The 26,223-nt window shown below is 41.0% G+C and overlaps 1 protein-coding gene across 4 annotated transcripts in view; it reads right to left on the bottom strand.

Moving 5' to 3' along the window:
- SUCO (SUN domain containing ossification factor) overlaps positions 1–24,707 on the bottom strand; it is a 67,300-nt gene extending 42,593 nt beyond the window's left edge. For 3 of the 4 annotated variants that reach the window (XM_066371524.1, XM_066371523.1, XM_066371525.1), the window contains exons 1-4: positions 24,234–24,429; positions 5,785–5,893; positions 4,013–4,123; positions 969–1,123 (exon numbers count right to left, since the gene is read on the bottom strand). In XM_066371524.1, coding sequence (XP_066227621.1) covers positions 969–1,123; positions 4,013–4,123; positions 5,785–5,893; positions 24,234–24,295 — 437 coding nt within the window. In that variant the 5' untranslated portion in view covers positions 24,296–24,429. Of the gene's footprint in view, positions 1–968; positions 1,124–4,012; positions 4,124–5,784; positions 5,894–24,233 lie in introns of all 4 variants that reach the window. The other variant, XM_066371526.1, reaches the window with a different exon arrangement.
- Positions 24,708–26,223: the final 1,516 nt, after the last annotated feature.

The following is a 26,223-nucleotide window of genomic DNA, read 5'->3' as shown; positions in this document are numbered from 1 at the left end:
TTAAGATGCATTTAGAATTTCATTTAACAAATATATACCCTATTACTTTTCCTACATAACTTCCATTTCACTCAAGTCATGTTCAATATGAGAAAATAAGGCACTGTTCAGATATGTAATATCTAGCCTCAAATTCTTTCTGGAACAAGCATTTAATATTTAAGTTTAAATACTAAGCATGTGTTCTGTTCCCCTGCCCCTTACTAAGACACAGTCCTGAATGGCAGGCGGAGCATCTCTGGGGTCAGTTTCTTCAACCCAGCCCTCACTCACATTCCTGAGGAGAGTAGGTGTTTAAAAAGTGCTTGTGGTAAAAAATAGTAGTGATAATAATAATAATTATAATAATGATGATGATGATGATGTTAACTGACACTATATTCTTACTATGTATATGTGCCAGATTTGTCCCGTGCACTGTATACATATTAATCCATTTGATAAAGAAAATGCTCAATGTAGTCATAAAGAATTTTTATTTTGTTCTTTGTAGTGTTGCTGGAAGGAGCTAAGAGTATATAACAGGTTTTCTAAATTAAGGAATCCTAAAACCTAAGTGTTCTGAATAGTTACTATCAAATTTGAAAAAGGTAGCTATTCACACTAACACATACCTATATATGGAATACTACAGTGATACTTAATACAAATGAGTAATCTAATACTTGAATGTTTAATAATTATAGATAAGATTATTCATATAAGTCTATACTATGCTTCTTAAACACTAGAACCTCATTTTACCTATATGATACAGCTAGGATCTCATCGGTTTCACTGAGTTAGGCAGCAGAATAAATACTATAGTATAAAATCATTGTATTAAAAAATAATAAAAACACAGGCATTATAATTTAGGTCTACTATATAGCCTAAAATTCAAGTTTGAGTTTAGCTGTCTGATTCTATAAAGAAAATATTCTATCATTATCTAATGAGATTCTTTTTTTCCCCTTTGTATGACTTACTCAAGTCTTGAAACTGGAATGATCTCTGAGGTAGATGAGCTGGAAATATTTTCAATGTTTTCACTGCCCACAGTTACACTGGAAGGATCTTCACGTAAATCAGTCGTAGAGAGGGTCTCCATCACAGGTGGACTTAACTTTTTTGACTCTATATTCTGTTTTAAAGAAAGTTATATTAGGTGTTAAGATTAATAAATTACCTCTTACCTGAACAGAACTGTACAAAAAGTATATCTCACAAATGACAATATAAAGAATGTTCAATAAAAAAGTGAAAATCCTTCTTCCAACATTACCACCCTAATAAATATATTTCGTATTAACACACACATTCTACACATTTTTCACGGCATTTCATAAATTAGGACAAAGGAGCTTATGTTCTGTCTTTCCTTTTTTCTATTTTGGACCTACAAATATTTCCCTCTTACTGTAATTAAGGCTAGTAACAATACTGTATAGCAAACCTATGTAAATAAATAAAGTAGTACAACACACAGTTCTTGCCCCTAAGCAGTTCAGAAGATAATGAGTACCAATAAACAACAACACAAAGCATGTACAAGTAACATTAGAAAGCAATTGAGGTCCTGGCGGGTGGCTCAGTGGACAGAGCATCAGCCCAGCATATGACTGTCCCAGGTTCGATTTCTGGTTAGGGCACACAGAAGCAACCATCTGCTTCTCCACCCCTCCCTTTCCCCTTCTTTCTTCTTCCCCTCCTGCAGCAAGTACCTCAATCGGTTTGAGCATAGCCCCGGGCACTGAGAATAGCTCAGTTGGTCCAAGTGGGTCAGCCTCAAGCACTAAAAACAGCTCAGTACTGGAGTATCAGCCCCAGATGAGATTGCCAAGTGGACCCCAGTCGGGGCACATGTGGGAGTCTGCCTCACTATCTCCCCTCCTCTCGCCTAAAAAAAAGAAAGCAATTCAGGAATCTGGCTGCTCTATCAGTCCAGGTTGCTCTGGGCCATTTGTTCCTACCAAACACCCTCTGAAATCGACCAAATATCTACCCATGTTTGAGAACCTCCTGCTTGACCAGGCGGTGGCGCAGTGGATAGAGCATCGGACTGGGATGCGGAGAATCCCTATCAGAACCCCCTCCTCCACAGCCACACAGCCACGCTGAACAGAATTAGCCATTCCCCTTCTTCTGGGCCTTCACTGTCCCTGCACACTTTTATCACAGCATCTGTAAGACCTCTTCTTTACCTTTCTTCTTCTCAACTCTACTATGACTACCTTAGTACTATATTCTCGATTGTCATGTTCTCAGTGTATAGCCAAGTACCTAGTTCACAGTAGACACTTAAAGCTTACTAAGTGAGGCCCTGGCCGGTTGGCTCAGCAGTAGAGCGTCAGCCTGGCATGCGGGGAACCCAGGTTCGATTCCCGGCCAGGGCACACAGGAGAAGCGCCCATTTGCTTCTCCACACCCCCCCCCCTCCTTCCTCTCTGTCTCTCTCTTCCCCTCCCGCAGCCAAGGCTCCATTGGAGCAAAGATGGCCCGGGCGCTGGGGATGGCTCCTTGGCCTCTGCCCCAGGCGCTAGAGTGGCTCTGGTCGCAGCAGAGCGACACCCGGAGGGGCATGCTGGGTGGATCCTGGTCGGGCGCATGCGGGAGTCTGTCTGACTGTCTCTCCCCGTTTCCAGCTTCAGAAAAATACCAAAAAAAAAAAAAAAGCTTACTAAGTGAATATTTAACAACTAAGAGGTACTCATGCCATGCTCAGTTCAGAGAAAAAGAGAGACTATGGACTGGAAGAAGTAGGACTCTGAAGAAGAGGAGAGCCGGTATGGGAGAAGAATGCAAAACGTGATCATTTGGGGAATCATTTACACTAAAATGAAAAATTCACAAAGGAATACAAGCAGTTTGCATTTTATGGTGAAAGCCTTGAGAAAAAGGACTATTACGTTAACAAATGTTGTTCTATTATTTCAACACATATTCAATGAAAAAAATTGAGGTATTTCAAGCTTTTTTATTTTCTTTTACAAGCAAAATCTGAAGTGTGTTTTATAATTATAGCAAATCTTGGTTTGGACTAGCTGCATTTCCAGTGCTCAATAGCCACACGCAGCTAAAGGCCACTGTGTTGAACATCACAGGTCTGTAAGATGCAAAAAGCACTTCTGTGTCTGAGCATGAGTACACCATAATGAAAACTCTAGATAAATGAACAATAGTAGCGATGTTTAGGATAGTCAGATCATTAGATTAGAAGGGCTACCGAGATCATTTTTCTCTTACTCTTAGGCACAAACCTTTGACAAACATCTTCTAGAATCCAACAAAACAAAATTCACTCCTTAGATAACCCAATTAAGTCATCGAATAACTCTCACTGAACTTATGAAAGGGAATTCTCCCTCATTTTGAGCTGAACTGCTTTTGTTAACATGTGAGAGAGTTTTTCCTCAGTCCTTCCGCTCCCAGCTCAAATATCCCCAGATCCTTCAGCCATTTCTGACTGTAAATGGTTTCCAGATGCTTGCGCAGTCTGCTCAACTAACACTCTGGTCTCGTGTCTAATATTGTTCATAAAAACTGGTGGAAAATAATATTTAGGACACAACATAAGAGGAAAGGGAAAACTTTTTTTTTTTTAATTTTTTTTTAGGGAAAATATTTTAACCTATTATTTACTAATTCATAGTCCACTAAAGTGATAAAATTTTGTTATCAACATACAGTGTTCTACATATAAATACTTCCTTTTGTTGTTAGAAAAAAATTTCCCGATACCTGAAAATCTGAAGAGATCAGATACATTACAGTGAGCCAAATTAACCTAACAAGAAATGAGGACTTAAACCCAACTTTCACTACGGAGAAAATGTTCTCATGTATTATTAAATCATTAATTTCTCATTTCCTCAAAAGCAGTACTTTTATCAGGTGAAGAGCATTAAGGCCAGTTGGATGGTACTTCAAAAATAAATAGTATCAATACCCAACACAGTATCAAACAGAGGTTTCTTCCTATCTATGTAGTTAGAAAAGGCATACCATTAAAAATCAAAGCAACATAGCTTACTTGTACATCCACAATGTAGTCATCTTTTAAGTTATGTTCTTCTAGAGGAAGAGGGAAGTCTGAACTCACTTTTCCTGATAATTCAGCATTGACAGGTCCCGCTCTTTCATCCTGTATTGCAACAAACAAAAAAGCTAACTGATAAAAATTGTTTCACAAAACAGTTCTGAAGCAATATTAAAGATTACCTCTTCCTACACTTTACATCCAAAACACTGTGTCCTATGCCATTTGACTCTAATTACTTTTCCTTTTTTACATGTTTATCATCATCCTGCATTCCTTCCTTGACACAACTAATATGTACACTAACGTTATGAACCTCATCTGATTTCTTAATAAGCACTTTAACCCTACCACCCCTATGTGTCAGGCACACAGGGAATATATGATAAATGAATGTACTTATAGTTCTTTGTGTCATCTCTCTGATTTTCAAGTTAGGATTTCAGATAGCTTTATGTATTATTACGTATTATGTAAGATATTAAATGGATCTTCTAGAATATAAGTTTCATAAAAGCAAAGTTCACATTCATCTTTGTTTAACTCTGTATAGCACTTTGTTTAACTCTGTATAGACTTTGTTTAAGTCTGTATAGCACACTATAGGTGCCTGTTTCCTAAGAGAATGTATTCCCCCTTAATGCTTTTGCTTAAATTCATTTTTATAACATTTAGTTTTCAGATTTCTCATCAAAGAAGAGATTAGATCTAAATCCTACAGCTTGTGGGTGAAAGTTTAAATTATAATTTTTTTGGAGAAGTAGTATTCAGCAACATCTTCAAAATTTTAAATGTTCCATCCCAGAAATATAGTCTATATAACTAAAAAATTTAAATAATCTATTCTAAATACCATGCCAAGAAACCCCAAGCATATAATTATGTTTGCATACACACCACACACACAAATGTACACACACATATAGACATACAGCTGAGACACAATGGAAGTCTATCAATAAAGATCAGTTTAACAAATTAATATAGCCATATAATAAAATGAAAATGTAGTCATTCACAAGAATAGAGCAATATGAAAAGGTATCCAAGAGATATTATGAGGGGAGAGAGGGAAGTCTATTTGTAGAATATTTATAACATTTTAATGAAAATAAAAATATTAATTTGTTTGCCATGTAATGGTATATACGTATGTACCTAAGAGAAGGGTCTGAACATTTTCACAAGAAACAGTAAATTGTGGTTACTCTGGGGAGAGGAGCAAGATATAAATATAAATATTTTACAGTCAATTTTGGGGGGAACGCATCTAGTCAATAATCATCTTTTACCAGTAAAATGATAAAATAAATTATTTCAATATCATCAGGTTTCTTGGACTCTATTTATCCCACCCAATTATGTAAAACAAACTACATAGCTACTGACCGCAGACTCTCCCTATCACCTCATGTTTAATAGTGTTTATTAGAAGACGGGCTTTCTTTAGAAACCCTTTAACTATTTAGTGTATTAAAAAGCAAGCTACCAGTCTTCAGTTTCCTGAATAAGTACTATCTTTCTCCCTACTGGAGCCCTAAGGATATTTCAACATTCCAAATATAAGCAATAAGAATAGATAAATAACTCAGAGATAGATTAATTTCAGAATTACCCAAGTAATCCCTCAGATATAGCAAGGAAAATTTACAAATCCCCACCAGAAGTTATGTCATAGAATTTTTAAAATTACTTTTATTCTGAATGTTTTGAGGAAGTCTTGAAAGCTGGCAAACAAATTACATCATCAATTTTAAATAAGGTACCTTTTTCTGGAATTGTACATCTTCATTTTCTAGTGCGCAACTGTCATCTTGAGAGTAATATGACGAGGCTGAAGAACTCTCTTTACAACACACATGCCAACTGGGAAGCCTGTAGAACATCCACCATCGCCATCACCAAAAAAAAAGAGAGAGAAGAAGGAAGAGGTATTAAGCCAACATATTCCCTACTACGGGATAGAATCTGAGTCAATAAACACAAGGATGGTTACTCTCTAATGCCCTTAAGTACTAAATTTAATGATGAAGACAAATGTACATGAGACAACGGTTTATTTAATGCCCTAAGGAAAACATGGACTGTTAGCAGCATTCCAAGTTAAGGGATTATACACTTCATGAAGGTAAAACAGGAAAGACTTCACAAAAGAAGTAGCTGATGCCTATCACAGAAGAAACAGAGAAAAGTGGTCTAAGAGCTAACTAGCCTCAGAAAGTATCAGATGCCAATGATAGTCTAAATTCTACCAAATAGTTAAGAACAAATACCTCGCCTGACCAGGCGGTAGCGCAGTGGATAGAGTGTTGGACTGGGATGTGGAAGGACCCAGGTTCGCGACCCCGAGGTCGCCAGCTTGAGCGCAGGCTCAACTGGCTTGAGCAAAAAGCTCACCAGTTTGGACCCAGGGTTACTGGCTCCAGCAAGGGGTTACTCAGTCTGCTGAAGGCCCGCGGTCAAGGCATATATGAGAAAGCAATCAATGAACAACTAAGAAGTCGCAATGCGCAACGAAAAACTGATTGATGCTTCTCATCTGTCTCCATTCCTGTCTGTCTGTCCCTGTCTATCCCTCTCTCTCTCTGTCTCTGTAAAAAAATAAATTAAAAAAAAATAAAAAAATAGGCCCTGGCCGGTTGGCTCAGCGGTAGAGCGTCGGCCTAGCGTGCGGAGGACCCGGGTTCGATTCCCGGCCAGGGCACACAGGAGAAGCGCCCATTTGCTTCTCCACCCCTCCGCCGCGCTTTCCTCTCTGTCTCTCTCTTCCCCTCCCGCAGCCAAGGCTCCATTGGAGCAAAGATGGCCCGGGCGCTGGGGATGGCTCTGTGGCCTCTGCCTCAGGCGCTAGAGTGGCTCTGGTCGCAATATGGCGATGCCCAGGATGGGCAGAGCATCGCCCCCTGGTGGGCAGAGCGTCGCCCCTGGTGGGCGTGCCGGGTGGATCCCGGTCGGGCGCATGTGGGAGTCTGTCTGACTGTCTCTCCCTGTTTCCAGCTTCAGAAAAATGAAAAAAGAAAAAAAATAAAAAAATAAAAAAATAAAAAAATAAAAAAAAGAACAAATACCTCTAAAACTAAACTATTTCAAAGGATATTGGGTTTATATGAGGAACATAATAGTGATATCAAAAACTAACAAATAGGACACACAAATTAATACCACAGGTTAATACTACTTAGGAAATCAGACACAGAACTTCTAAATGAAACAATAAGAAAGTTTCTAGGAACACAGCAAAAAAATATATATATATCCATATTATGATCAAATAGATAGCCAGAAGTTGTTCAATATAATAAAATCTATTACTTACTTTGCCATACAAAAATATCAAGGAAAAAATGATTATCTCCATAGGCACTGAAAAACATATGATAAACGTACATATCCACAAGACAATAAAATCAGTAGATATTTAACATGAGAAATATATACACAAGCTTAAAATCCAGTATCACACTGGCCCTGGCTGGTTGGCTCAGTGGTCAAGTATCCACCTGGAGTTTAGAAGTCCTGGGTTTGATTCCCAGTCAGGGCACATAGGAGAAGGAAATCTGTTTCTCCACCCCTCCCACTCCCCTTCTCTCTTTCTCTTCCCTTCCCACAGCCAAGGCTGGAATGGTTCGAGCAAGTTGGCCCCAGGCACTGAGGATGGCTCCATGGCCTCAACTCAGGCACCAAAAATAGGTTGGTTGCTGAGCAACAGAGCAATGCCCCAGATGGGCAGAACATTGCCGCATATAGGGCTTGCTGGATGGAGCCCAGTCGGGGAGTATGCGAGAGTCTGTCTCTCTGTCTCTCTGCCTCCTCACCTCCCACTTAATTAAAAAAAAAAACAACAGTATCACACTAAGTGAAGATACCTAAAAATACATTTATTTAGATCTTAAACAAGATAAGAATGTCCATTATCACTGGTATTATGTAATATGAGGATAAAAGACACGTAAAAATAAAAAAAGTAAAATTATCATTAATTGCAGCTAATGAGCTTATATAGGTGGAAAACTAAAAAAAATCACCTATTGAAAGAAGTCTTAGGTATAAAAATTAAACTCCTAGGTATAAAATTAAGAAACTAATCAACAGACTCTACTCAAACCATCATACCATTAGTTATAAGATCTAATAGAAGAAAAGTCCCTGTTTAAAACAGAAACAATAAAATACTACACATAAACTTAGCAAGAAATGTACTATTAAGAATTGTTTGAAATTGCCAACATTTGCCCTGGCTAGATAGCTCAGTTGGTTAGAGTATCATCCCAAAGCACAGAGGTGGCCGGTTCAATCCCTGGTCAGGACACATAACAGCAACAAATTGATGTTCCTGTCTCACTCTCTCTCTTCATTTCTCTAAAATCAATAAAATATAAACATTAAAAAAAAGAATTTGACAATTTTTAACTTGAAAAATAGTCAATTTTATATAATTCAAGCTAATTTACATGGAAGATTTGATATCCACATACTGAAGAGGTAAAAAAAAAAGTACCTATTTTTTAATTAGATAGGCTGACTCTGAAGTTTATATAAATAGTAAGAGTAGTCAAGAACATCTGAATGTGAAGGAACTAGATGTCTATGAAGCCACAGAAACTTCAACAATATGGTACCGAGGTGAGAGCAGGCAAGGGAACCGCTGGGTGACCGGAGAGAGAAGTCCGAGGACGACAGCTGCACAGGGAACAGACAGCTCGACTCGGCTGGAGGCTCTCAGAAGCCCAGGAGAGCCGTTTCTAGGAGGGTAACACTGACAGCGCACTGGAAAAGTCTGTCAAAATCTCCAGCACAGATTTTCAAAAGTGGCATAGTTTGCAATTAAATAGACAAATAAGGAAACTCAAGTCAGATATTAGTTCCAGGAAAAAGGCAAAGTAGTACAGAAAAAGAAAAGTAATCATGTTTTACTACATGGCTCAGATGTGAGCAGCACTTACAGTAACACAATGAATGCTGGTTTAACCCAAATGATGACAGAACTACTATATTACTGCCAGCAGGTAGTTAAGAGACTCTGATCATCTACCCAAAACTGACATTAAAGTAATGATTTCAGAGACAAAGAATATAAAATCAATCAGCTAAGAGGTGAAACTGGTTTTCCTGAAAAGGGAGAATGAGGAGAAGGGGACGGAGACTAGCTCTTTTGCAAAAACAAAAATACCTTTTAAAACTAGCTGACTTTTTCATATTATTCTGATAAAAAGAATTTTAACAAAAAGGGAGAATAGCAAGGTACATAATAATATATACACACCGTATGCTACCATGTGTACACATGTGCACTGAAGGTATGTATAGTGCATAAATTTCTCTGGAATTAGAAAGAAAAAAGAAGCATCACCTAGGCTGCCTCCAGGGGCAGGGGTGTCAGGGGCTAGGTGACAAGGCCAATAGAAGGATATTTTTCACTCTGGAATACTCTGAACCACAAGAATATATAGCCTATTCAAAACTTCATATCAATATTTCATTACTCATCAAATATTTCTTTACTGACATACTTATGCATTGTTTCTCAGTTCTTCCTGTGTGCGTGCACACGTGTGTTTGCAGGTGCGCGCACGCGTTTGCGCGCGGGTGTGTATTTAGGATAGCAAAATGCTTCAGATATCCAAAAGTGTAAGTATTGGAATTTTGGTGATTATGTCTCTTATTTTCTCTATCCCTTTCTATACTTTCTAAATTTCTACCATAAGCACATATTAGTTTGTGCTCAAGTCCTAATATCCAGTTAGTATGAAGACAGCCAACAAACAGCACATCTCCTTGTTTCTACTATCTCTTTGTTTTTACTATCACATGATGAAATACCATTTCCCTATATTCTGGGGTTTTTGGAAATGAGATCAGCATCTGACCAGTAGACCGGTAGACTGCCTTGTATGGATGGGGGACATGAGTCCATCCTTGGAGGGCCTGAAGAAAACAAAACGCAGAAGAAGGAAGACCCTGCCCTTCTGCTTTTCCTGCTTCAATGTTTGAGCTAGGATATCTCAATGCACCTTCATTAAAAACTACTTTATTGCCTGACCAGGTGGTGGCACAGTGGGTAGAGCGTTGGACTGGGATGCCGAGGACCCAGGTTTGAGACCCCGAGGTCGTCAGCTTGAGCACGGGCTCATCGGGTTTGAGCAAAGCTCACCAGCTTGGACCCTAGGTCGCTGGTTCGAGCAAGGGGTTACTCGGTCTGCTGAAGGCCCACGGTCAAGGCACATATGAGAAAGCAATCAATGAACAACTAATGCGTCACAATGCGCAACAAAAAACTAATGATTAATGCTTCTCATCTCTCCATTCTAGTCTGTCCCTGTCTATCCCTCTCTCTGTCTCTGTAAATAAACAAACAAACAAACAAATAAATAAATAAAGTGTCCAAAATAAAACAGACACCGGCTTATAAAAAAACCCAACTAATTTATTACTAAAAAGTGCTAACCGGCCCTGGCCGGTTGGCTCAGTGGTAGAGTGTCGGCCTGGCGTGCGGAAGTCCCGGGTTCGATTCCTGGCCAGGGCACACAGGAGAAGCACCCATCTGCTTCTCCACCTCCCCCCCTCTCCTTCCTCTGTCTCTCTCTTCCCCTCCCACAGCTGAGGCTCCATTGGAGCAAAGATGGCCTGGGCGCTGGGGATGGCTCCTTGGCCTCTGCCCCAGGCGCTAGAGTGGCTCTGGTCGCAACAGAGCGACGCCCCGGAGGGGCAGAGCATCGCCCCCTGGTGGGCAGAGCCCCTGGTGGGCGTGCTGGGTGGATCCCGGTCGGGTGCATGCGGGAGTCTGTCTGACTGTCTCTCCCGGTTTCTAGCTTCAGAAAAATACAAAAAAAAAAAAGTGCTAACCACCACTGTGGCAATTTCTTAAAAAAGACAACCATGAAGTGTGCTGTATCAACTGATCCTTTCTTTTACAAATGATTTCTCTGAGGCATGGGATGTTGTTTGCTAGCATTTTCCCCACAACCATACTATCCTCGACACCTGGGGCTGACACTCAAACCAATCGAACCACTGGCTGTGGGAGAGGAAGAAAGAGAGAAGGGGAAGAGGGAGAGGAAAAGAAGAGAGAAGTAGATGGTCGCTTCTTGTGTGTGCCCTGATCAGAGATAGAACCTGAAACTTCCACACACCATGCCAACACTATCCATTGAGCAAACCAGCCAGGGCCGAAATGTATTTCTTAAACAGTAAAACCTAAAAGTCAAAACTACTCCCTGATTCGTGGGAACCAGATCATAAGTCTTGGGTTAGCAAGCATGAAAACAACACTAATCTTCTTGAACATCTCCATCACAGCTCTTAAGTAACTAGGTACACTGCCAATATTTTGAAAGGAATCTTTTGTTGCTGAGCACTGGGTCTCAACAGGGGGATTAAAATAGTCAGTAAACCATGTTGTTCATAGATGTGCTGTCATTCAGCTTTTTCTTCCATTTATAGCATACAGGCAGAATAGATTAAGCATAATTCTTAAGACCACTGAGATTTTCAAGATGGTAAATGAGTACTGGCTTCAACTTCAAGTCACCAGCTACATTAGCCCCTAACAAAAGAGTCAGCCTGTCCTTTGAAGCTTTGAACCTAGGCACTGACTCTTAACTATGAAAGACCTACATGGCTTCTTCTTACAATATATGCACTAAAGACCACCTAACAGCTACCAGATATTATGTTGCATACAAAGCCTTGTTAGCAAATGTTAGGCATAATTTTCAACTCATTAAAAATTTGAGGCTGCCTGACCTGTGGTGGCGCAGTGGATAAAGCGTCAACCTGGAAATACTGAGGTTGATGGTTTAAAACCCTGGGCTTGCCTGGTCAAGGCACATATGGGAGTTGATGCTTCCTCCTCCCCCCCCCCCTTCTCCATAATAAATAAATAAAATCTTAAAAAAAAACTTAAAAAAAAAATTTTGAGGCTATACTGACAAAACATAAAAAAGTAGCAATTTTAGCCTGACCAGGCAGTGGCACAGTGAATAGAGCATCGGACTGAGATGTGGAGGACCCAGGTTTGAGACCCCGAGGTCGCCAGCTTGAGCACGGGCTCATCTGGTTTGAGCAAAAGCTCACCAGCTTGGACCCAAGGTCGCTGGCTCAAGCAAGGGGTTACTCGGTTTGCTAAAGGCCCGCAGTCAAGGCACATATGAGAAAGCAATCAATGAACAACTAAGGTGTCCTAACGAAAAACTAATGATTGATGCTTCTCATCTCTCTGTTCCTGTCTATCCCTCTCTGACTCTCTCTCTGTAAAAAAAAAAAAAAGTAGCAATTTTAATTAAGTAGACAAAATTGAATTAAACAAAAACATGTCACTAAGAGAGAAATTTATTATCTACTGGTAAATATATATATATAATGAAATCACTTCAAAATATGTAAAACTACTGCCCTGGCAGGTTGGCTCAGCAGTAGAGCGTCAGCCTGGCATGTTGGAAATCCCGGTTCCGATTCCCGGCCAGAGCACATAAGAGAAATGCCCATCTGCTTCTCTACCCTTCTCCCTCTTCTTTCTCTCTCTCTCTTCCCCTCCTGCAGTCAAGGCTCCATTGGAGCAAAGTTGGCCCTGGCGCTGAGGATGGCTCCACTGTATCCGCCTCAGGCACTAGAAGGGCTCCAATTACAGCAGAGCAATGCCCCTGATGGGCAGAGCATCACCCCCTGGTGGGCATGCTGGGTGGATCCCTGTCAGGCGCACGTGGGAGTCTGTCTGCCTCCCCCTCACTTCAGACAAATACAAAAAAAAAAAAAAGATAAAAGTAAAACTACTGACAAAGTTAAAGGTGGAAAGAAAATAGTAAAAATGTATGGTTGCCTATTTTAAATTACATCTTACAAAATAATAGATGGACAAAACCTAAGGAAACATGAGATTTATATTATATATAAGATACAAGCTTGATCAAATACACAGAACTTTACAACAAATACAAATTAACATTCTTTTCAAACACAGTAGAATATTCCCCAAATACTGACCATACACTAACGCTTCAAAAGAAGACTCGAATTTCAGAAACTCAAAGTATAATGAACTATACTCTCCAATCAAACTGCAACAATATTTGAAACAAGATAGCTAACTACACTCTAAGCCTGGCAACAAAAATTATGCAGCAGAATAATCCTTCAGTTAGAGAAAACAATAAGGAATATTATGAAACATTATAGCAGAAGACTACAAGGCGAAAACTGGGGATGCAGATAAAAGAGCAACAGAAAACCATGCTCTTTAAGGCAACTGAAGACAAATACTGAAAACAACAGAGCTCATCTTTTCAAAAAGATACACTGTAAATCCAAAGGAAAAGGGAAGGCTCAAAAGACAGAACCCACTGAGAGAGAGAACAAAAAAAAGGCAAAGACTGAGAAAAACAAAAGTTGGTCTCTTGAAGAAAATATTAAAAAGACAAACTCTGGCAAAACCAATTAAGAAGAGTTGCTGATGTGAATTAAACTATGATATAAAAACATGCCAAAACCTATAGACTTAACAGTTTTTAATTATAAAATATTACAACTATATATACCAATATATTTTAAAACTTAGAAAAATAGATCTTTCTCAGAAATTAGCACAAAGTACAAAAAACTGGAATAACCTAATGATAATTAAAGAAATGTGAGTAGCTTAATGAACCCGTTTTTTTCTCCCCATTTTTTATTAGAAAATAATTTCAAACTTTCAGAAGAATTTCCAGTATAGTACAAAAACTATCCACAAACTCTTTATCCCTATCTGTCAACCTACTGCTCACATTTTACTCATCTGTTCCATCACCTACCATTTGCTCATGGCATGCACGCTCACGTTCTCCCCTGTCCCTTTCACCACATCTCCCATCTCTAAACATCTGAGTATCTCCACAGAATGAGGATATTCTCTTACATAACCATGGTACAGTTATCAACTTCAGTTAGTGTTACAGCGACACAATGCTTTACCGGCTGTGTGCAATTTTGTCCTTTAGTGTAGTACTGTCCTTACAGCATCCCCACCACCACCCCAAGCACAAATCAGTCTAACGTCTTGTCCAACATTTGGCATCAGCCTCCTTTAACCTCGAACAGTACTTGGCCTTTATCTTATGTGGCACTGACATTTTTTAAGAACATAGTCCTTTTATTTTTAAATAAAACGATCCTTATTTGAGGTTTATCTGATGTTTCATCATGACCAGATTCAGGTTAAGTATTCCTGGCAAGAATCCTTCATAAGTGATCTTGTCTTTCTCCAGGTAATACTCCAGAAGAAGCACACACTATCCACCTGTTTCAGCATCTGCTGCTCCTCTGTTAGGTACTTCTCAAGAGAAATGAAAACAGTGCAGAAAAAGCATTGTACAAAAATACCCACAATAGCTCTTACCCCTAATAAGACAAAAACTGAAAGGAGCCCAGATGTACAACAACAGGAAAATAAACACTGTAGTATATTCGTACAATGTACTACTACTTGTAATAAAAAGGAACAAATTACTGATACATAAAACCACATGGATATGGATAAATCTTAGAAACTGTACCCAAAGTGGAAGAACCCAGATGCAAGAATAGATACTGTGTAATTCCATTTAGATGAAGTTCCATAATTAACAAAACTAATCCATGGTGACAGAAATCAAATCACATTGCCTGACCTGTGGTGGCGCAGTGGATAAAGCGTCAACCTGGAACACTGAGGTCGCTGGACCTCTGGGCTTGCCTGGTCAAGGCACATATGGGAATTGAGGCTTCCTGCTCCTCCCCTCCCCCTTCTCTCGCTCTCTCTCCAAAAATGAATAAATTAAAAAGCTAAAAAAGAAAAAATCAAATCACTGCCATGCCAAACAGCTCAGTTGGTTACAGCATCATCCTGAAGCACAGAGGTTGCTGGTTTGATCCCTGGTCAGGGCACATAAAGGAACAGATTGATGTTCCTGTCTCTCTCCTGTTCTCTCCCTTCCTCTCTCTAAAATCAATAAAATAAACATTTAAAAAAATAAAAAACTTTAAAAAATCTTTTAAAAACTTCAAATCATTTTTTTGTGTGTGTGCTTTGGAGGATCTGTTAGAAAGGGACTTGAGAGAACATTCTCGGGTAATGGAAATGTCCTACTTCTTGATGTGGGTTACACAGATGTATGCCTTTGTCAAAACTGACCCAACCATATACAGTTAATATGTGTACGAATCACTACTTGCAAATTATCTCAATTTAAAAATATAAGAAATAATGTCAAACTGAAAAAACTATTAGCATTAAAAAGTATAAAATAATTTAGATATTAAGCTAAATAATACACAACTATTTATAATTCTGGTAACCATCATAAAGAAGAGATAAGTAAATGACTCAATATGTCCACAGATGGAATGCTGGTGACAGCAAGGTAAAGACAGTAATTCTCTCCCAAGTAATTCATCACTCAAATAAAACTCCTATCAAAATACCTGAAGGAGTCTATTGTTCTAAATACAATATGGAAAAAAAGTAGTCCAAGAATAACCAAATTAACCAAAAAGCCTAAAGGCATATGGTTCACCTTGCCAGATAATTAAATGTTGCAAAACCATTCTAATTAGACTGTAATACAGGATAGCAAGATAGGCAGCGGGGACAGAAGACTCTGGGACGCATTTGTGGGCACCTAAGTCTCGCTCTGGAAGCAGCCTCCACAGAGTGGAGGGTATGAATGGCAGGCAGCCTCCCTGAGGGCACCTGCCACATCACTAACTGCTACAACTCATTCTATAACTGCTACAACTCATTCTAACAATGACTCTAATAACTAAAGCAACATTTTTTAAAGTGTTCAGTGGAAAAGTAGGAAAAGAGAATAAGATCAATAGCATTATACCATTTATGTAAATTTTAAAACCCATTAAATAAAAATATCATCTTGGAAGGAAACACACACCTAATTAAATACACAAAGGTTAACTGGAAAATGCAGGGAATGTATTCTAGGGTAAATAGGAACAAAACTGAAGAGAGCAGAGAAAAGAGTACTGATATAAAGAGGCGCAGGACCAGGCCTCGCGCAGAAGCGGCCCAGACTGAGGACAGCCAATCCTACGCATCTGATTTCTCCAAAAGGGTCATATTTTTTAACTTAATGAGACCTTTATAATAAAGTATTAACTCAATTTTTACAATTAAAGAAACTAAAGCTCAGAGGTTAACTTGCCTAACGTCACTCAACTTGTGACTACAAACCTCTCTCCACATCTTTCTGTATTGTATTTCATACTTAATATTCTTGAGTCAACAGATGAACAAAAAGAAAGGAGAAAATAACACAAATGCACTCATTCAAGAACTGATGACATTAGTCAAGGCTACTTACAAACTGTCACAAAGGAGCAACACAACACATAATTTAGGTAGTGACAGCGGGGCATTAAACACGACGCTTTGCAGTGTACAGGCTGGGGCATGGACTTCAGCATCAAGAGACTCAAGTGTTAATCCCAGGTCCCTTGTTTATAAATTGTATGTTCTTAGAAAAATTACACAACATGTGTGCCTCAATGCCAATACTGTAAAATGGCGTTAAGAGGAAAATAAAATAATGCATGTGCTATTCTCAGCCTGGCATAGAATATGTACTCAAACATTAGCTGTCACCAGCTATTGTCCTCCCTTCTCTCAGTGACCAAATTCCATAGGTCTATCTACTTCCAGTCTCAACTTCCTCACCTTCCACTTACGTCTCCAATCCACTGGACTCTGATTTCTGCCTTCCTTATCCCACTGACTGGTATGGCTGTGGCAGAATTTACATTTTTTTTATTTCTCTGTTGCATGTGGCACCTCTGACCGCTTCCACCTGAAAACGTTCTCCTTGGCTTGTTTAATTACACACTGCTGCTGTTTGTCTCTCTCTGACTCTTCTGAGTCTCCTCTGATCTGCTGCTTCTGCTCACCACTGAAATTCTAGTGCGTCTGGGGTCTGTCCTCGTCTTCCTCTTACCCTCGGTCTGCATTTCTTGGGAAATTTCAGCTACTTTCATAGTTTTCAGCTAATGGATGCCAAAACTTGTATCTTTAGTTTTTATCATCTTCTCCTAACTAGTTCATTCCTTAAAACCCTACAATGATACCCTAATTAGTACTGAGAATAAATTAAGCATATTTAAAAGTTGAAGTTCTTTTCCTTTGTTGACTAAGATCCCTACAAACAAAACAAATAAAAACTAAATCCAAACTTGAATACAGTATATTCCTTTCCAAACCTCTTCTTCCGACATCCTTTCTCTTACCATTGGTAGTGCCATCCATCCAGTTAAAGTTAGAAACATGGAAAACGTCCACACCACTCCTTTTTTGCCATCTCCAGTTTATTTGACCTCAGATCTATGGAACGCATGTCTCCATCCCTGTTACGACTGCTTGAGCTCAAGCCCTTATCTCTTAACCAGAGCAACCTCTAGCAGAGCTCTGATTCCTTACTGTGTTACCTCTGCAACTCAATCCTGCACACCCCTGCCAAAATCTAACACTGAACTAGCTCAGGATTCCTCTGCTTTAAGACATCCTATAGACTCCACATGACAAAATTCAAGCTTCCCTGGATGATATTTTTAAATCTCTAAAATTCTTCTACTGCCTAAGTCTAGCTTCCCAGTTCCTGCCACCCTGCCTCCCACTTCATGCTTCAGTGCTACAGAACCACGGTGTTCCCTGAACACACATCGTGCAGTCTCATGCTTCCAAGTGTCTGGCTCATGCTGTTCCCTCTTCCAACAATGTCCTGCCCCTGCTCTCACTCCCCCGCCAGCCAAAACCTGACTAAATTCTTACCGTCCTTTTCTTCTGGGGCAGGAAGTAGTTGGTCAGAAACTAGGAGACTTTCCTGTTTCTGTGAGCTGGGGTTTGACGGCGGTCCTCTAAACTCCCACAGTCCTGTAGCCTATCTCCAACTGAGCACTTACCAGAACCCTGAACTAAGATGAACAGCTTATGTTTGTTTCTCCTACAACACTGAGCACCTCTAGAGCAGAGAACTTACTGCCCTGTTCTCAGCAGTGATCTACTGAGCTCTTCCTCTTTGGATTGGAACCGCTTTTGATAAGAACTTAGAAAAAGGAGAATAATCAGACTTCGTGGTAAAAGAACTGAATGGGCAATGAGGAATTGCTTCTTAAACATAAATAGAAATCTAATCCCTAGCATAGAAGCATAGTGGCAGTCATTCAGTTAGGGCAGTGTGGTCAAATAATGCCCTGCCCACATCGCCCTCCAAGGCCGGGGGGAAGGGGGGCAGACATTTCAAGAAAGACACCTACATGAAACATGGAGGTGGGAAAGTACAGCGAAAATCATGGGATTTTTTTTTAACATTACTGCCTGGAAATTTGAAAAACAGAAATTCTATGAAGTACTGAGAGACTTGTGGGAAATGGGTGAATAATGTGGAAGTAAGGTGAATAATGTGGAAGTAACTTTGCTCAAAAACTGGTAATGGCACAAGACCAGTGCCTTTGCTCAATAAGCACCTATCTTCTTTCAATGACAATGAATGAAAAGGCGGCTCTTCTGCTAGGTCTAGCTGTTCCCAGGTGAGAGGTCACACTGCGCCCCCCCCCCCATCTTCTCCCTGTTTATTCTAATTGCCTCAGCATCCCAAATCAAATCAAATGGACTGCAAAGCTAATGTCTAATAGTCAAATGTTGCTTCTAATCAAATCTTTTGAATTTCAAAAGTTCTGATCTTTTACCTTTGCTTTGAGGTAGGATTGGTTTGGACTCTCTTAGCTTAAATATTCCACATACCAAAATCTATTAGACAACTGTTTCACTAAACTGTCCTACAATTTCATGTATCCAACATGGGGAAGTACTTATTAAACAACGAGCAATGTTCCATTTACATCTTAATATACCATTTGAAATTCAGCCAATACAGTTTGTCATTAAAGCTGCTGGAATAAAAAAAACTACAACCCGTCCCTAAATAAATAACCACCTGGCTAACAGGATAAGCATGCTATGACACAAGGCCTATCTAAGAAATTATGGAAAATGAAGAAACAAAGGCAGATTTGGGACAGACTTCAGGCCTTTCATGTGATGGTGTAAGTTTTCACCCTTCAGGCAAAAAGGGAGGCTCTGAAAGATGTGTTAGAGCAAGGGACTGACATAGGAAGTTAGGTGTTCCTGATAAAAATCTAGAGGCACTGTGCAGAATGGGTCTAAGCAGGCAACTCTGAGCCTATTCTAGCCTCTTCTGGCTGCCAAACAACGTGTGGGACTCACACCTACCGGCTCTCTAAATATCTGCTATTTTCCACTCCCCAAAGCTGATCAACCACTTCCCTCTTTTGAAAACATGTTCCTTTTCTCTGTTTCCCAGATTTTTAGCCTTACCTGAGACATTTTATATTCCTTTATTCTATATATATGCAGAAGCTCCTGTTCAAACGTTTCAAAAATGTTCCCTCCATGAGGACAGCTCCAGCCCAAATCTCACCTGCACTGTCTACATTTTTAAGATATATATATATATATATATCTCCACTTGGATATTCCATTTGCCTTAATAACTCCTCTCCTCTCAAACCCTTTGCAACTCTTCCATTTTTGAACACCTCTAATTCTTCTAGTTGCCTCAGTTGAAAAAAAAAATTAACTTTTCTTCTCTTTGAACTTTATTTCACAGATTCATAATTTCAGACCCTAGTATGCATTCTCTCAACCACAACAGGCTCTATGAAAGCAGCTACTTTGTTTTAGCTACCAAAATTCTGCACAGACCAACAAGAAAATGGCAGGGCTAGGACTCCTAACTAGTACAAGCAATTGTTCACCCACAGTGTGATGTAAAACAGTTTAGTCAGTCAAACACAGCTCTCATAAAAAATCACCACTTTCTAAATGAGAGCAGAAAGGTACCGTTAACAGTTCGCTTGTTTTCTTCCTCATTTCTCTTACACCTCTAATTTGTGCAATTTATTATAGGTATTAATATATTATTAGCATACTAATATACTAATATCATATTGGCACATGCACATGTAACTTAAAAATAGGCACATAGTCAAGGTGCATGTACAATTAGGGGGCAAATAATTTTTTAACATCCATTGCTTAAGGCACAGATCAAGTCTGTCTCCTCTTACGGGTGAGGATCAATCTTCTCAGTTTGCCAGGACTCATGGGGGGCATATATTAGGCTGCATAATGGCCCCCAGAGTGTCCAAGTCCTACTCCCTGAATGTTACTTTCCAAGGTAAAAGGGTCTTTGCCGATGGGATTAAATTAAGAATTCAAGATGGGGAGAGAATCCTGGATTATCTGATCAGGCCCAATGAACCCCAGGAGTCCTGGTGAAAGGAAGCAGGATCAGAGTCAGCAGTAGACGTGAGGGCTGAACAGAGGTCGGAATGATGTGGGGAAAGGGCCACAGAGTCCAGGAAGCCCACAGAAGCTGAAAAAGTAAAAAACCAGATTCTTCCTCTCACAGAGCCTGAGAAGGAACCAGTCCTGCTGACACCTTGACTTTAACCCAGTGAAGACTTACTTTGGACTTCTGACCCCCAGAACTATGATAATAAATGTGTGCTATTTTAGGCCAGTAAATTTTTAGTACCTTGTCACAGCAGAAGGAAACTATACTGCTCACAAAAATTAGAGGATGTTTTATCACCTCATATTCATTTTGAAATATCCCCTAAATTTTGTGAGCAGTATAATACAGGGGATTCCTGGGATGTGGGGCTTGTACAGCTCAAGCTGGAAAAAGTTGGTCACCCTACTTTTAGGTTTTCAATGCCCCAAACAACATCTGGTACATAACAAGCACAGGAAAAATCTCTGTTGAATGACTTTTATGATGAAATATATACACATAATACACCCTTACTGCTTTACAAAAACCTGTCATATAGCCTGACCTGTGGTGGCACAGTGGATAAAGCATCGACCTGGAATGCTGAGGTTGCCGGTTCAAAACCCTGGGCTTGCCCGGTCAAGGCACAAATAAGAGTTGAAGCTTCCTGCTCCTCCCTCCTTCTCTCTCTCTCTCTCTCTCTCTCTCTCCCCCCTCTAAAAAAAAGAATAAATAAATAAAAATAATTTTAAAAATCTGTCATATATGTCATCGCATTTCATATTCCTACCAACCCTGTGACAGGTGGATGAATTCGTTTGTCCAATTTTAGGATATAAAAATTAAGATTCAAAGATATTACATAACATGTCCAACGACACAGATATAACAAGTGATGGGAGCCATATACAGGCCTTCAGACACACTGTCGAAGGACCCAACAGATAGCATCCTCTGCTACGGATCAGGCTGCCTAAGTTCCAATCCAACCTCCAAAACTTAATAGCTGCTTAACCTTAGCCAAGTTGTTTCTCTACCTCATTCATTACAAAATGCAAAACGAGGTTGAGGTAATACTTATGTCATAAGGTTGTTATGAAGATTAAAGGTGCTAAAATGTGTCAAGTACCCAACACAAGCTTGACACAGAGACAGCTGACAATAAATATTAGCTATCATATTACACTTATGCCTAAAATACTCTGTACTAATAAAGGATCACATAAAGTGTGCAGAAATAAAATATAGCAACCAGAATGAACAAAAGATGGATAGGGTGGGTTTTCTGTGAAAATAAGGTCAGGACTCTAGGCTGGAAAGACAAAAGGAGAGAGGAGAAATCAAGATCTCTAAAAGTGTGGTAACATAAATAAGGTGATAACAAAATTCAGTATTATTGGTAAGATGAGACAGAGAGAACTTTAGAAATCAGACTACTACAGTATAAACATATAGCATTCATAAATTTACAAAACAGTACAGCTCATCACAAATTTTGGAACATTTCTGAATGACAAAGACAACAAAACTGGCTATTCCAAGCTTAGCAGCTTGCAAACCTGGCTTTAGGTACGGGTGGGTTAAGGGGAAAGGGAGACGTCCGGAAATAACATACCGACCAGATCACAGCAAGAGTTAGATCTCTAGGAGTATCAGTGCTGTAATGTCAGCATTTTAATTTCCCAAGGAAGAAGTCTCAAAAGACACAACATAATCTTTGCCAATCACCACCATGCACCACTCCTCTTCCCCAGTCTCATCATCACTTTTCCAAACAAATTTCAAGCCTAAATATCCTCCTTTTTAATACCTTTTAATGGTTTCAGTAAAGAATAATTAAAATGACTCTAAATTTGGCAGTCCAAATGAATATCGAAATATACTAACCCAAATGATCTTGAGCTTAAAGTTCCTTAAACTTCTCAAGAACCTCAACATCCACTTTTCACAGTGGGAGTCAAAAACTTTACAGAACTTTATGACTACTATTTTCAATACGAGGCTGACTGATTTTTTCCCCCTAACAGATCATAATACCCTTATTAGTGCTAATGAGTAAAGTTGAGAAATCATATTGAGATTAGCTTAAGCAAAAGATAGCCAGAAGTTACACAAAGTAATGGAAGCATGGTTAATTTAAATCCACAAATGGTTTTTAAAAACCACAATGTAATACTTACTTTTATCTCCATCCAATTAAATTTTTTAAAAATCATGTTTAAGGCTACAATGTTATAACTAGTAGATAAGTCTTGGAGATCTAATGCACAGTATAATAAATATAGACAGCTATATTGTATGACAATCATCAAACTTACTAAGTGACTAGGTCTTCATTACAACTATACACACAGGAAAAGCTAATCATATGACATGATTAAGGCACTATTTCTACAATGGCAATCATTCTATATACAATACTGTATATAAATGTATCAAATCTATATGTACACCTTAAGTTTACACAATGTTATATATCCAATATATTTGTTTTTAAAAAATGAGAGATAATGGTGTCATTTAAAACTTGAATGATAAGTGTAACCTCTTTGTCCTATGAGCCATTTCTGGAAGTGCTGATGATGGACGAATAACATGGTCTAAAAGCTGGACAAGATGAAGGAGGAAGAGGAAAGCAAAGATGTAATCTACAACTAAGCAGTCCTCAGAACGTGGTAGACTGAATACAAGGTTTTGGTATCCATTCTACAAATTCAAATTTAAAATGGGGTGAGTGAACTCACTTGGTGCTCAGCATGATACTAAATAAAAGAGGAGGGCAGGAGATAATGACATTGATCTTAAGAGGGTTTGAAATGAAAGACAAGAGGCCAAATTTCCTTTTCTCTAAAACTTCTATCAACCTTCCACTAAAAATTCCTCAGCCAGGCAAGTGTTTTTTCTTTTCCTCCTATTTATGTATCATCTTCTGTGAGCAAGAACTCTACAACTTCAGTGTCTTCGGAATTCATTAGCCTCCCATAAAAATAAAAATACTTTTGGTATTTTGCAGACAGAAGCTAAACCAAAAACTTACTTTATATGCATTCTAATAAACTGCATAACACTTTGAACGAATAACCTTTTAAGTCACCAAATGTCACGCATCGAGGGAAGAACGACTGTCCCAAGTACAATGATAGCAAACCTTTACCCTACAAGCTCTTCCTTGCTTCTCAAAGAAAAAAAAAAAAAAAAAAAGCCAGGAATGAACAGAAACTCCATAAACTTTACAGACAAAGCAGTCTTCCCGCCTTCAAAATAAAGGCCTGTCCTCTCATTAATAAGAGGCATTGCCCAAGCCACACCACCAGAAAGCACTGTACACACTACACCTAAGACACTCCCTCTTCGAAACCCACGGCTTCCCATCACCTACCCTTTTATGATAAGCGCGACCTAACGCCCCCAAAAGTTTCCGACAGCGGAAGCCTCAAGTGCGCAGGAGAAACGGCCAGACCTCTGCGTGGACATTACCGTCCCCCTGGGGGCAACCCACGTGTTTCCAACCGCACGTCGGGGATCGGGAACGGGTCGCAGCTTCAGGCACTTAGCACACTAAGAAACCGAGGGGCTGGGTCGGCAGTGACCCCGACGACTTACCTAGCGCCCGTTTCAACACTGCCCCCCGACAGCCACCGTCCCCCCGGGGCAGGGTCACGCCACACAAAAGGCGGCCAGGGGATCCCCTCTATCCGGGCGGGCACCCTTCTCTCCCACTTAGTGTCGGTAACATTCCTAAACAGACCCTGCAAAGCTCCGCCGGGAGAGTCGCTAAGAGGCTTGTCGCTTCCTACGGCCCGTGGAGACCCGCACCCGAAAGTCGAGATGGTTTAGGGGTGCGCCCTGGACTGGCCCCCGCCCCCCCGGGAAACCCCGTGCGGGCGGTCGAGGCGACGCACCAGACCAGGGAGCACAGGGACAAGCAGGAGACCAGGGCCAAGGCCCGCCGGTACTTCTTCATCTTCTCCTCCTTCTTCCCTCGGCCAGAAGGCGGCACATCCTCCCGGCAGCCGCCACTGCCGAGGCCAAGATGGAGGAGCCGGAGCAGGGACGCAGGGATGGGAGCGCGGGTCCGGAGGGCTGCGGCGCCGAGGGAGCGGCCGCTCGGCAGCTCGCGTGCCGGCCGCCCTCTCGCAGGGGCCCACGGCGGCGCCGACGGGGGCGCCTCACAGGGGGACTCCGGACACCACCGCTGCTGCTGCTGCTGCTGCCGCCGCGGCCACCGGCTCGTCCGCACCCGCCGGCTCGTCCGCACCCGCCTCCTCCAGCCGCCGCCAAGGCCGTCCCATATCCCCCCTGCCCGCCCCGGCTCTCCCTCCGTGCTGCCGACGACCAACGACCGCCGCGTACTCGCCCGCCGACAGCCTATCAGCGGCGGGGCCGCGACACCTCACACGCCGCTGAGCTGGAAGCGGCCGCGTCACCCACGTCCGGAGGCGCTCGCACCCCCACCAGTCCCCGCGCGGGGCCACGCCCCCTCCGTCGTCTGGGACGGAGGAGCGGGAGGGCGGAGGACACAAAGCGCGAGCGCCGGACCTGCTGCCGCCCCGCCCACCCCCAAGCCCCGCCCAGTTGGTGGTCACGTTCAGGAAGTGGAAGAGGAGTCGCTGACGCTCAGCCTCCTTTCTTACAATGGCCCGCCCCCGCGTCCAGGTCGCCCCGAGTCCGCGCAAGGCCTTTAGGGAGTTGTAGTTTGTCCTCCGGCACCTTTCTCTTTTCGCGTCTCTCCTGGAATCACTGACTTAATAAAGAAGTCTATAGTTTTGTTTCTCATCTCAAGACTGACCAGCTTTGGAATTGTTACATTCAGTTTTCCTCTTTGGGCATAGTTTGTGGGATGACCCAGAATAACAGTGGAGGAAAAAAAACCTCTACTAATAAAACTGAAAAGGAGTTTTTCCCGTGGTCAATGAGCCCGGTCCATCGAGCTAGGTGTTGATTGGTAAGCGGGAGGGGGGGGGGGGGGAAATGCCAAGATTTCTCTCACCTGATTGGTTGGGGCTGAAAGTCTTGCGCTTCTTCTCAGCCCCCGCAGAATTTCGCCTCCCGCCAGATTCCTCGGCTGGGGTGGGCTCTGCTCTGTTGGTCTCCATCCCACTGGATTCCTGCTGTAGGTGGGTCGCAGAGGATCTGAAAGGGGAAACTACAGCTCCTGCGGGAGAGCTGCCAGTCCTGGGGTTCTTCAAAGCGAGGAAGGCTACCACCTGGGGCAAAAAAAAAAGTGACCGCTTCACTGCTTCTCAGTCTTTTAAGAGCCTTGTGTGATCACTCCAGATTCTTATGCCAAGGCCCCAAAAAATCTTCCAGGGGCTAGTTTAGGGACACACTGCCCAAAACTCCAAAATGCTCAACCGCTTTTCTTCCCAATGGCTTCTTAACGTTGCTCTCTTCTCTTAGGTGGTGGAGAGTGTAGAAAAGGCGCGTGCTCATCTCGAGCCTGTCCCTTCCCTCTCCAGTACTTACAACAAAACCACTGCTTTCCCACCAAGTCCCTGCAATGGCCTTTTGGGACATACAACTAGTAGACGATTTTTCTTTTCTTTTCTTTCTTTCTTTTCCTTGTTTCTTCCTATTTCCTACAGTTGAGGTTTTATTGATACCTCCGTGGTGGGGTTGCCATTCACCTAATTATTATTTAATCACGAGCTTTTATTATTTAAATAAATAAACATCATTTTCTCCTCTGCTCGCCAACTTCATTTCCAAAGGTTCTTGTTAATCTTCGGTCCTCTGAGCTTTTTAGTTTTTCTCCTGGACACTTCACAATTTCAGTTATCATCAACTGCAGTACACTCCCAGATCTATCTATCCCAACTTCTCATCAAGTCGTGTCTAAATATAACGCTTAAATGTTCCACCATGACTTGACATTTTACCCGCATAAAATAT

This window comes from Saccopteryx leptura, chromosome 2 (assembly GCF_036850995.1).
Source record: "Saccopteryx leptura isolate mSacLep1 chromosome 2, mSacLep1_pri_phased_curated, whole genome shotgun sequence".
Taxonomy (NCBI): domain Eukaryota; kingdom Metazoa; phylum Chordata; class Mammalia; order Chiroptera; family Emballonuridae; genus Saccopteryx; species Saccopteryx leptura.
The sequence above is the reverse complement of the archived record's forward strand: the minus strand, read 5'-3'. Positions and strand labels throughout refer to the sequence as shown.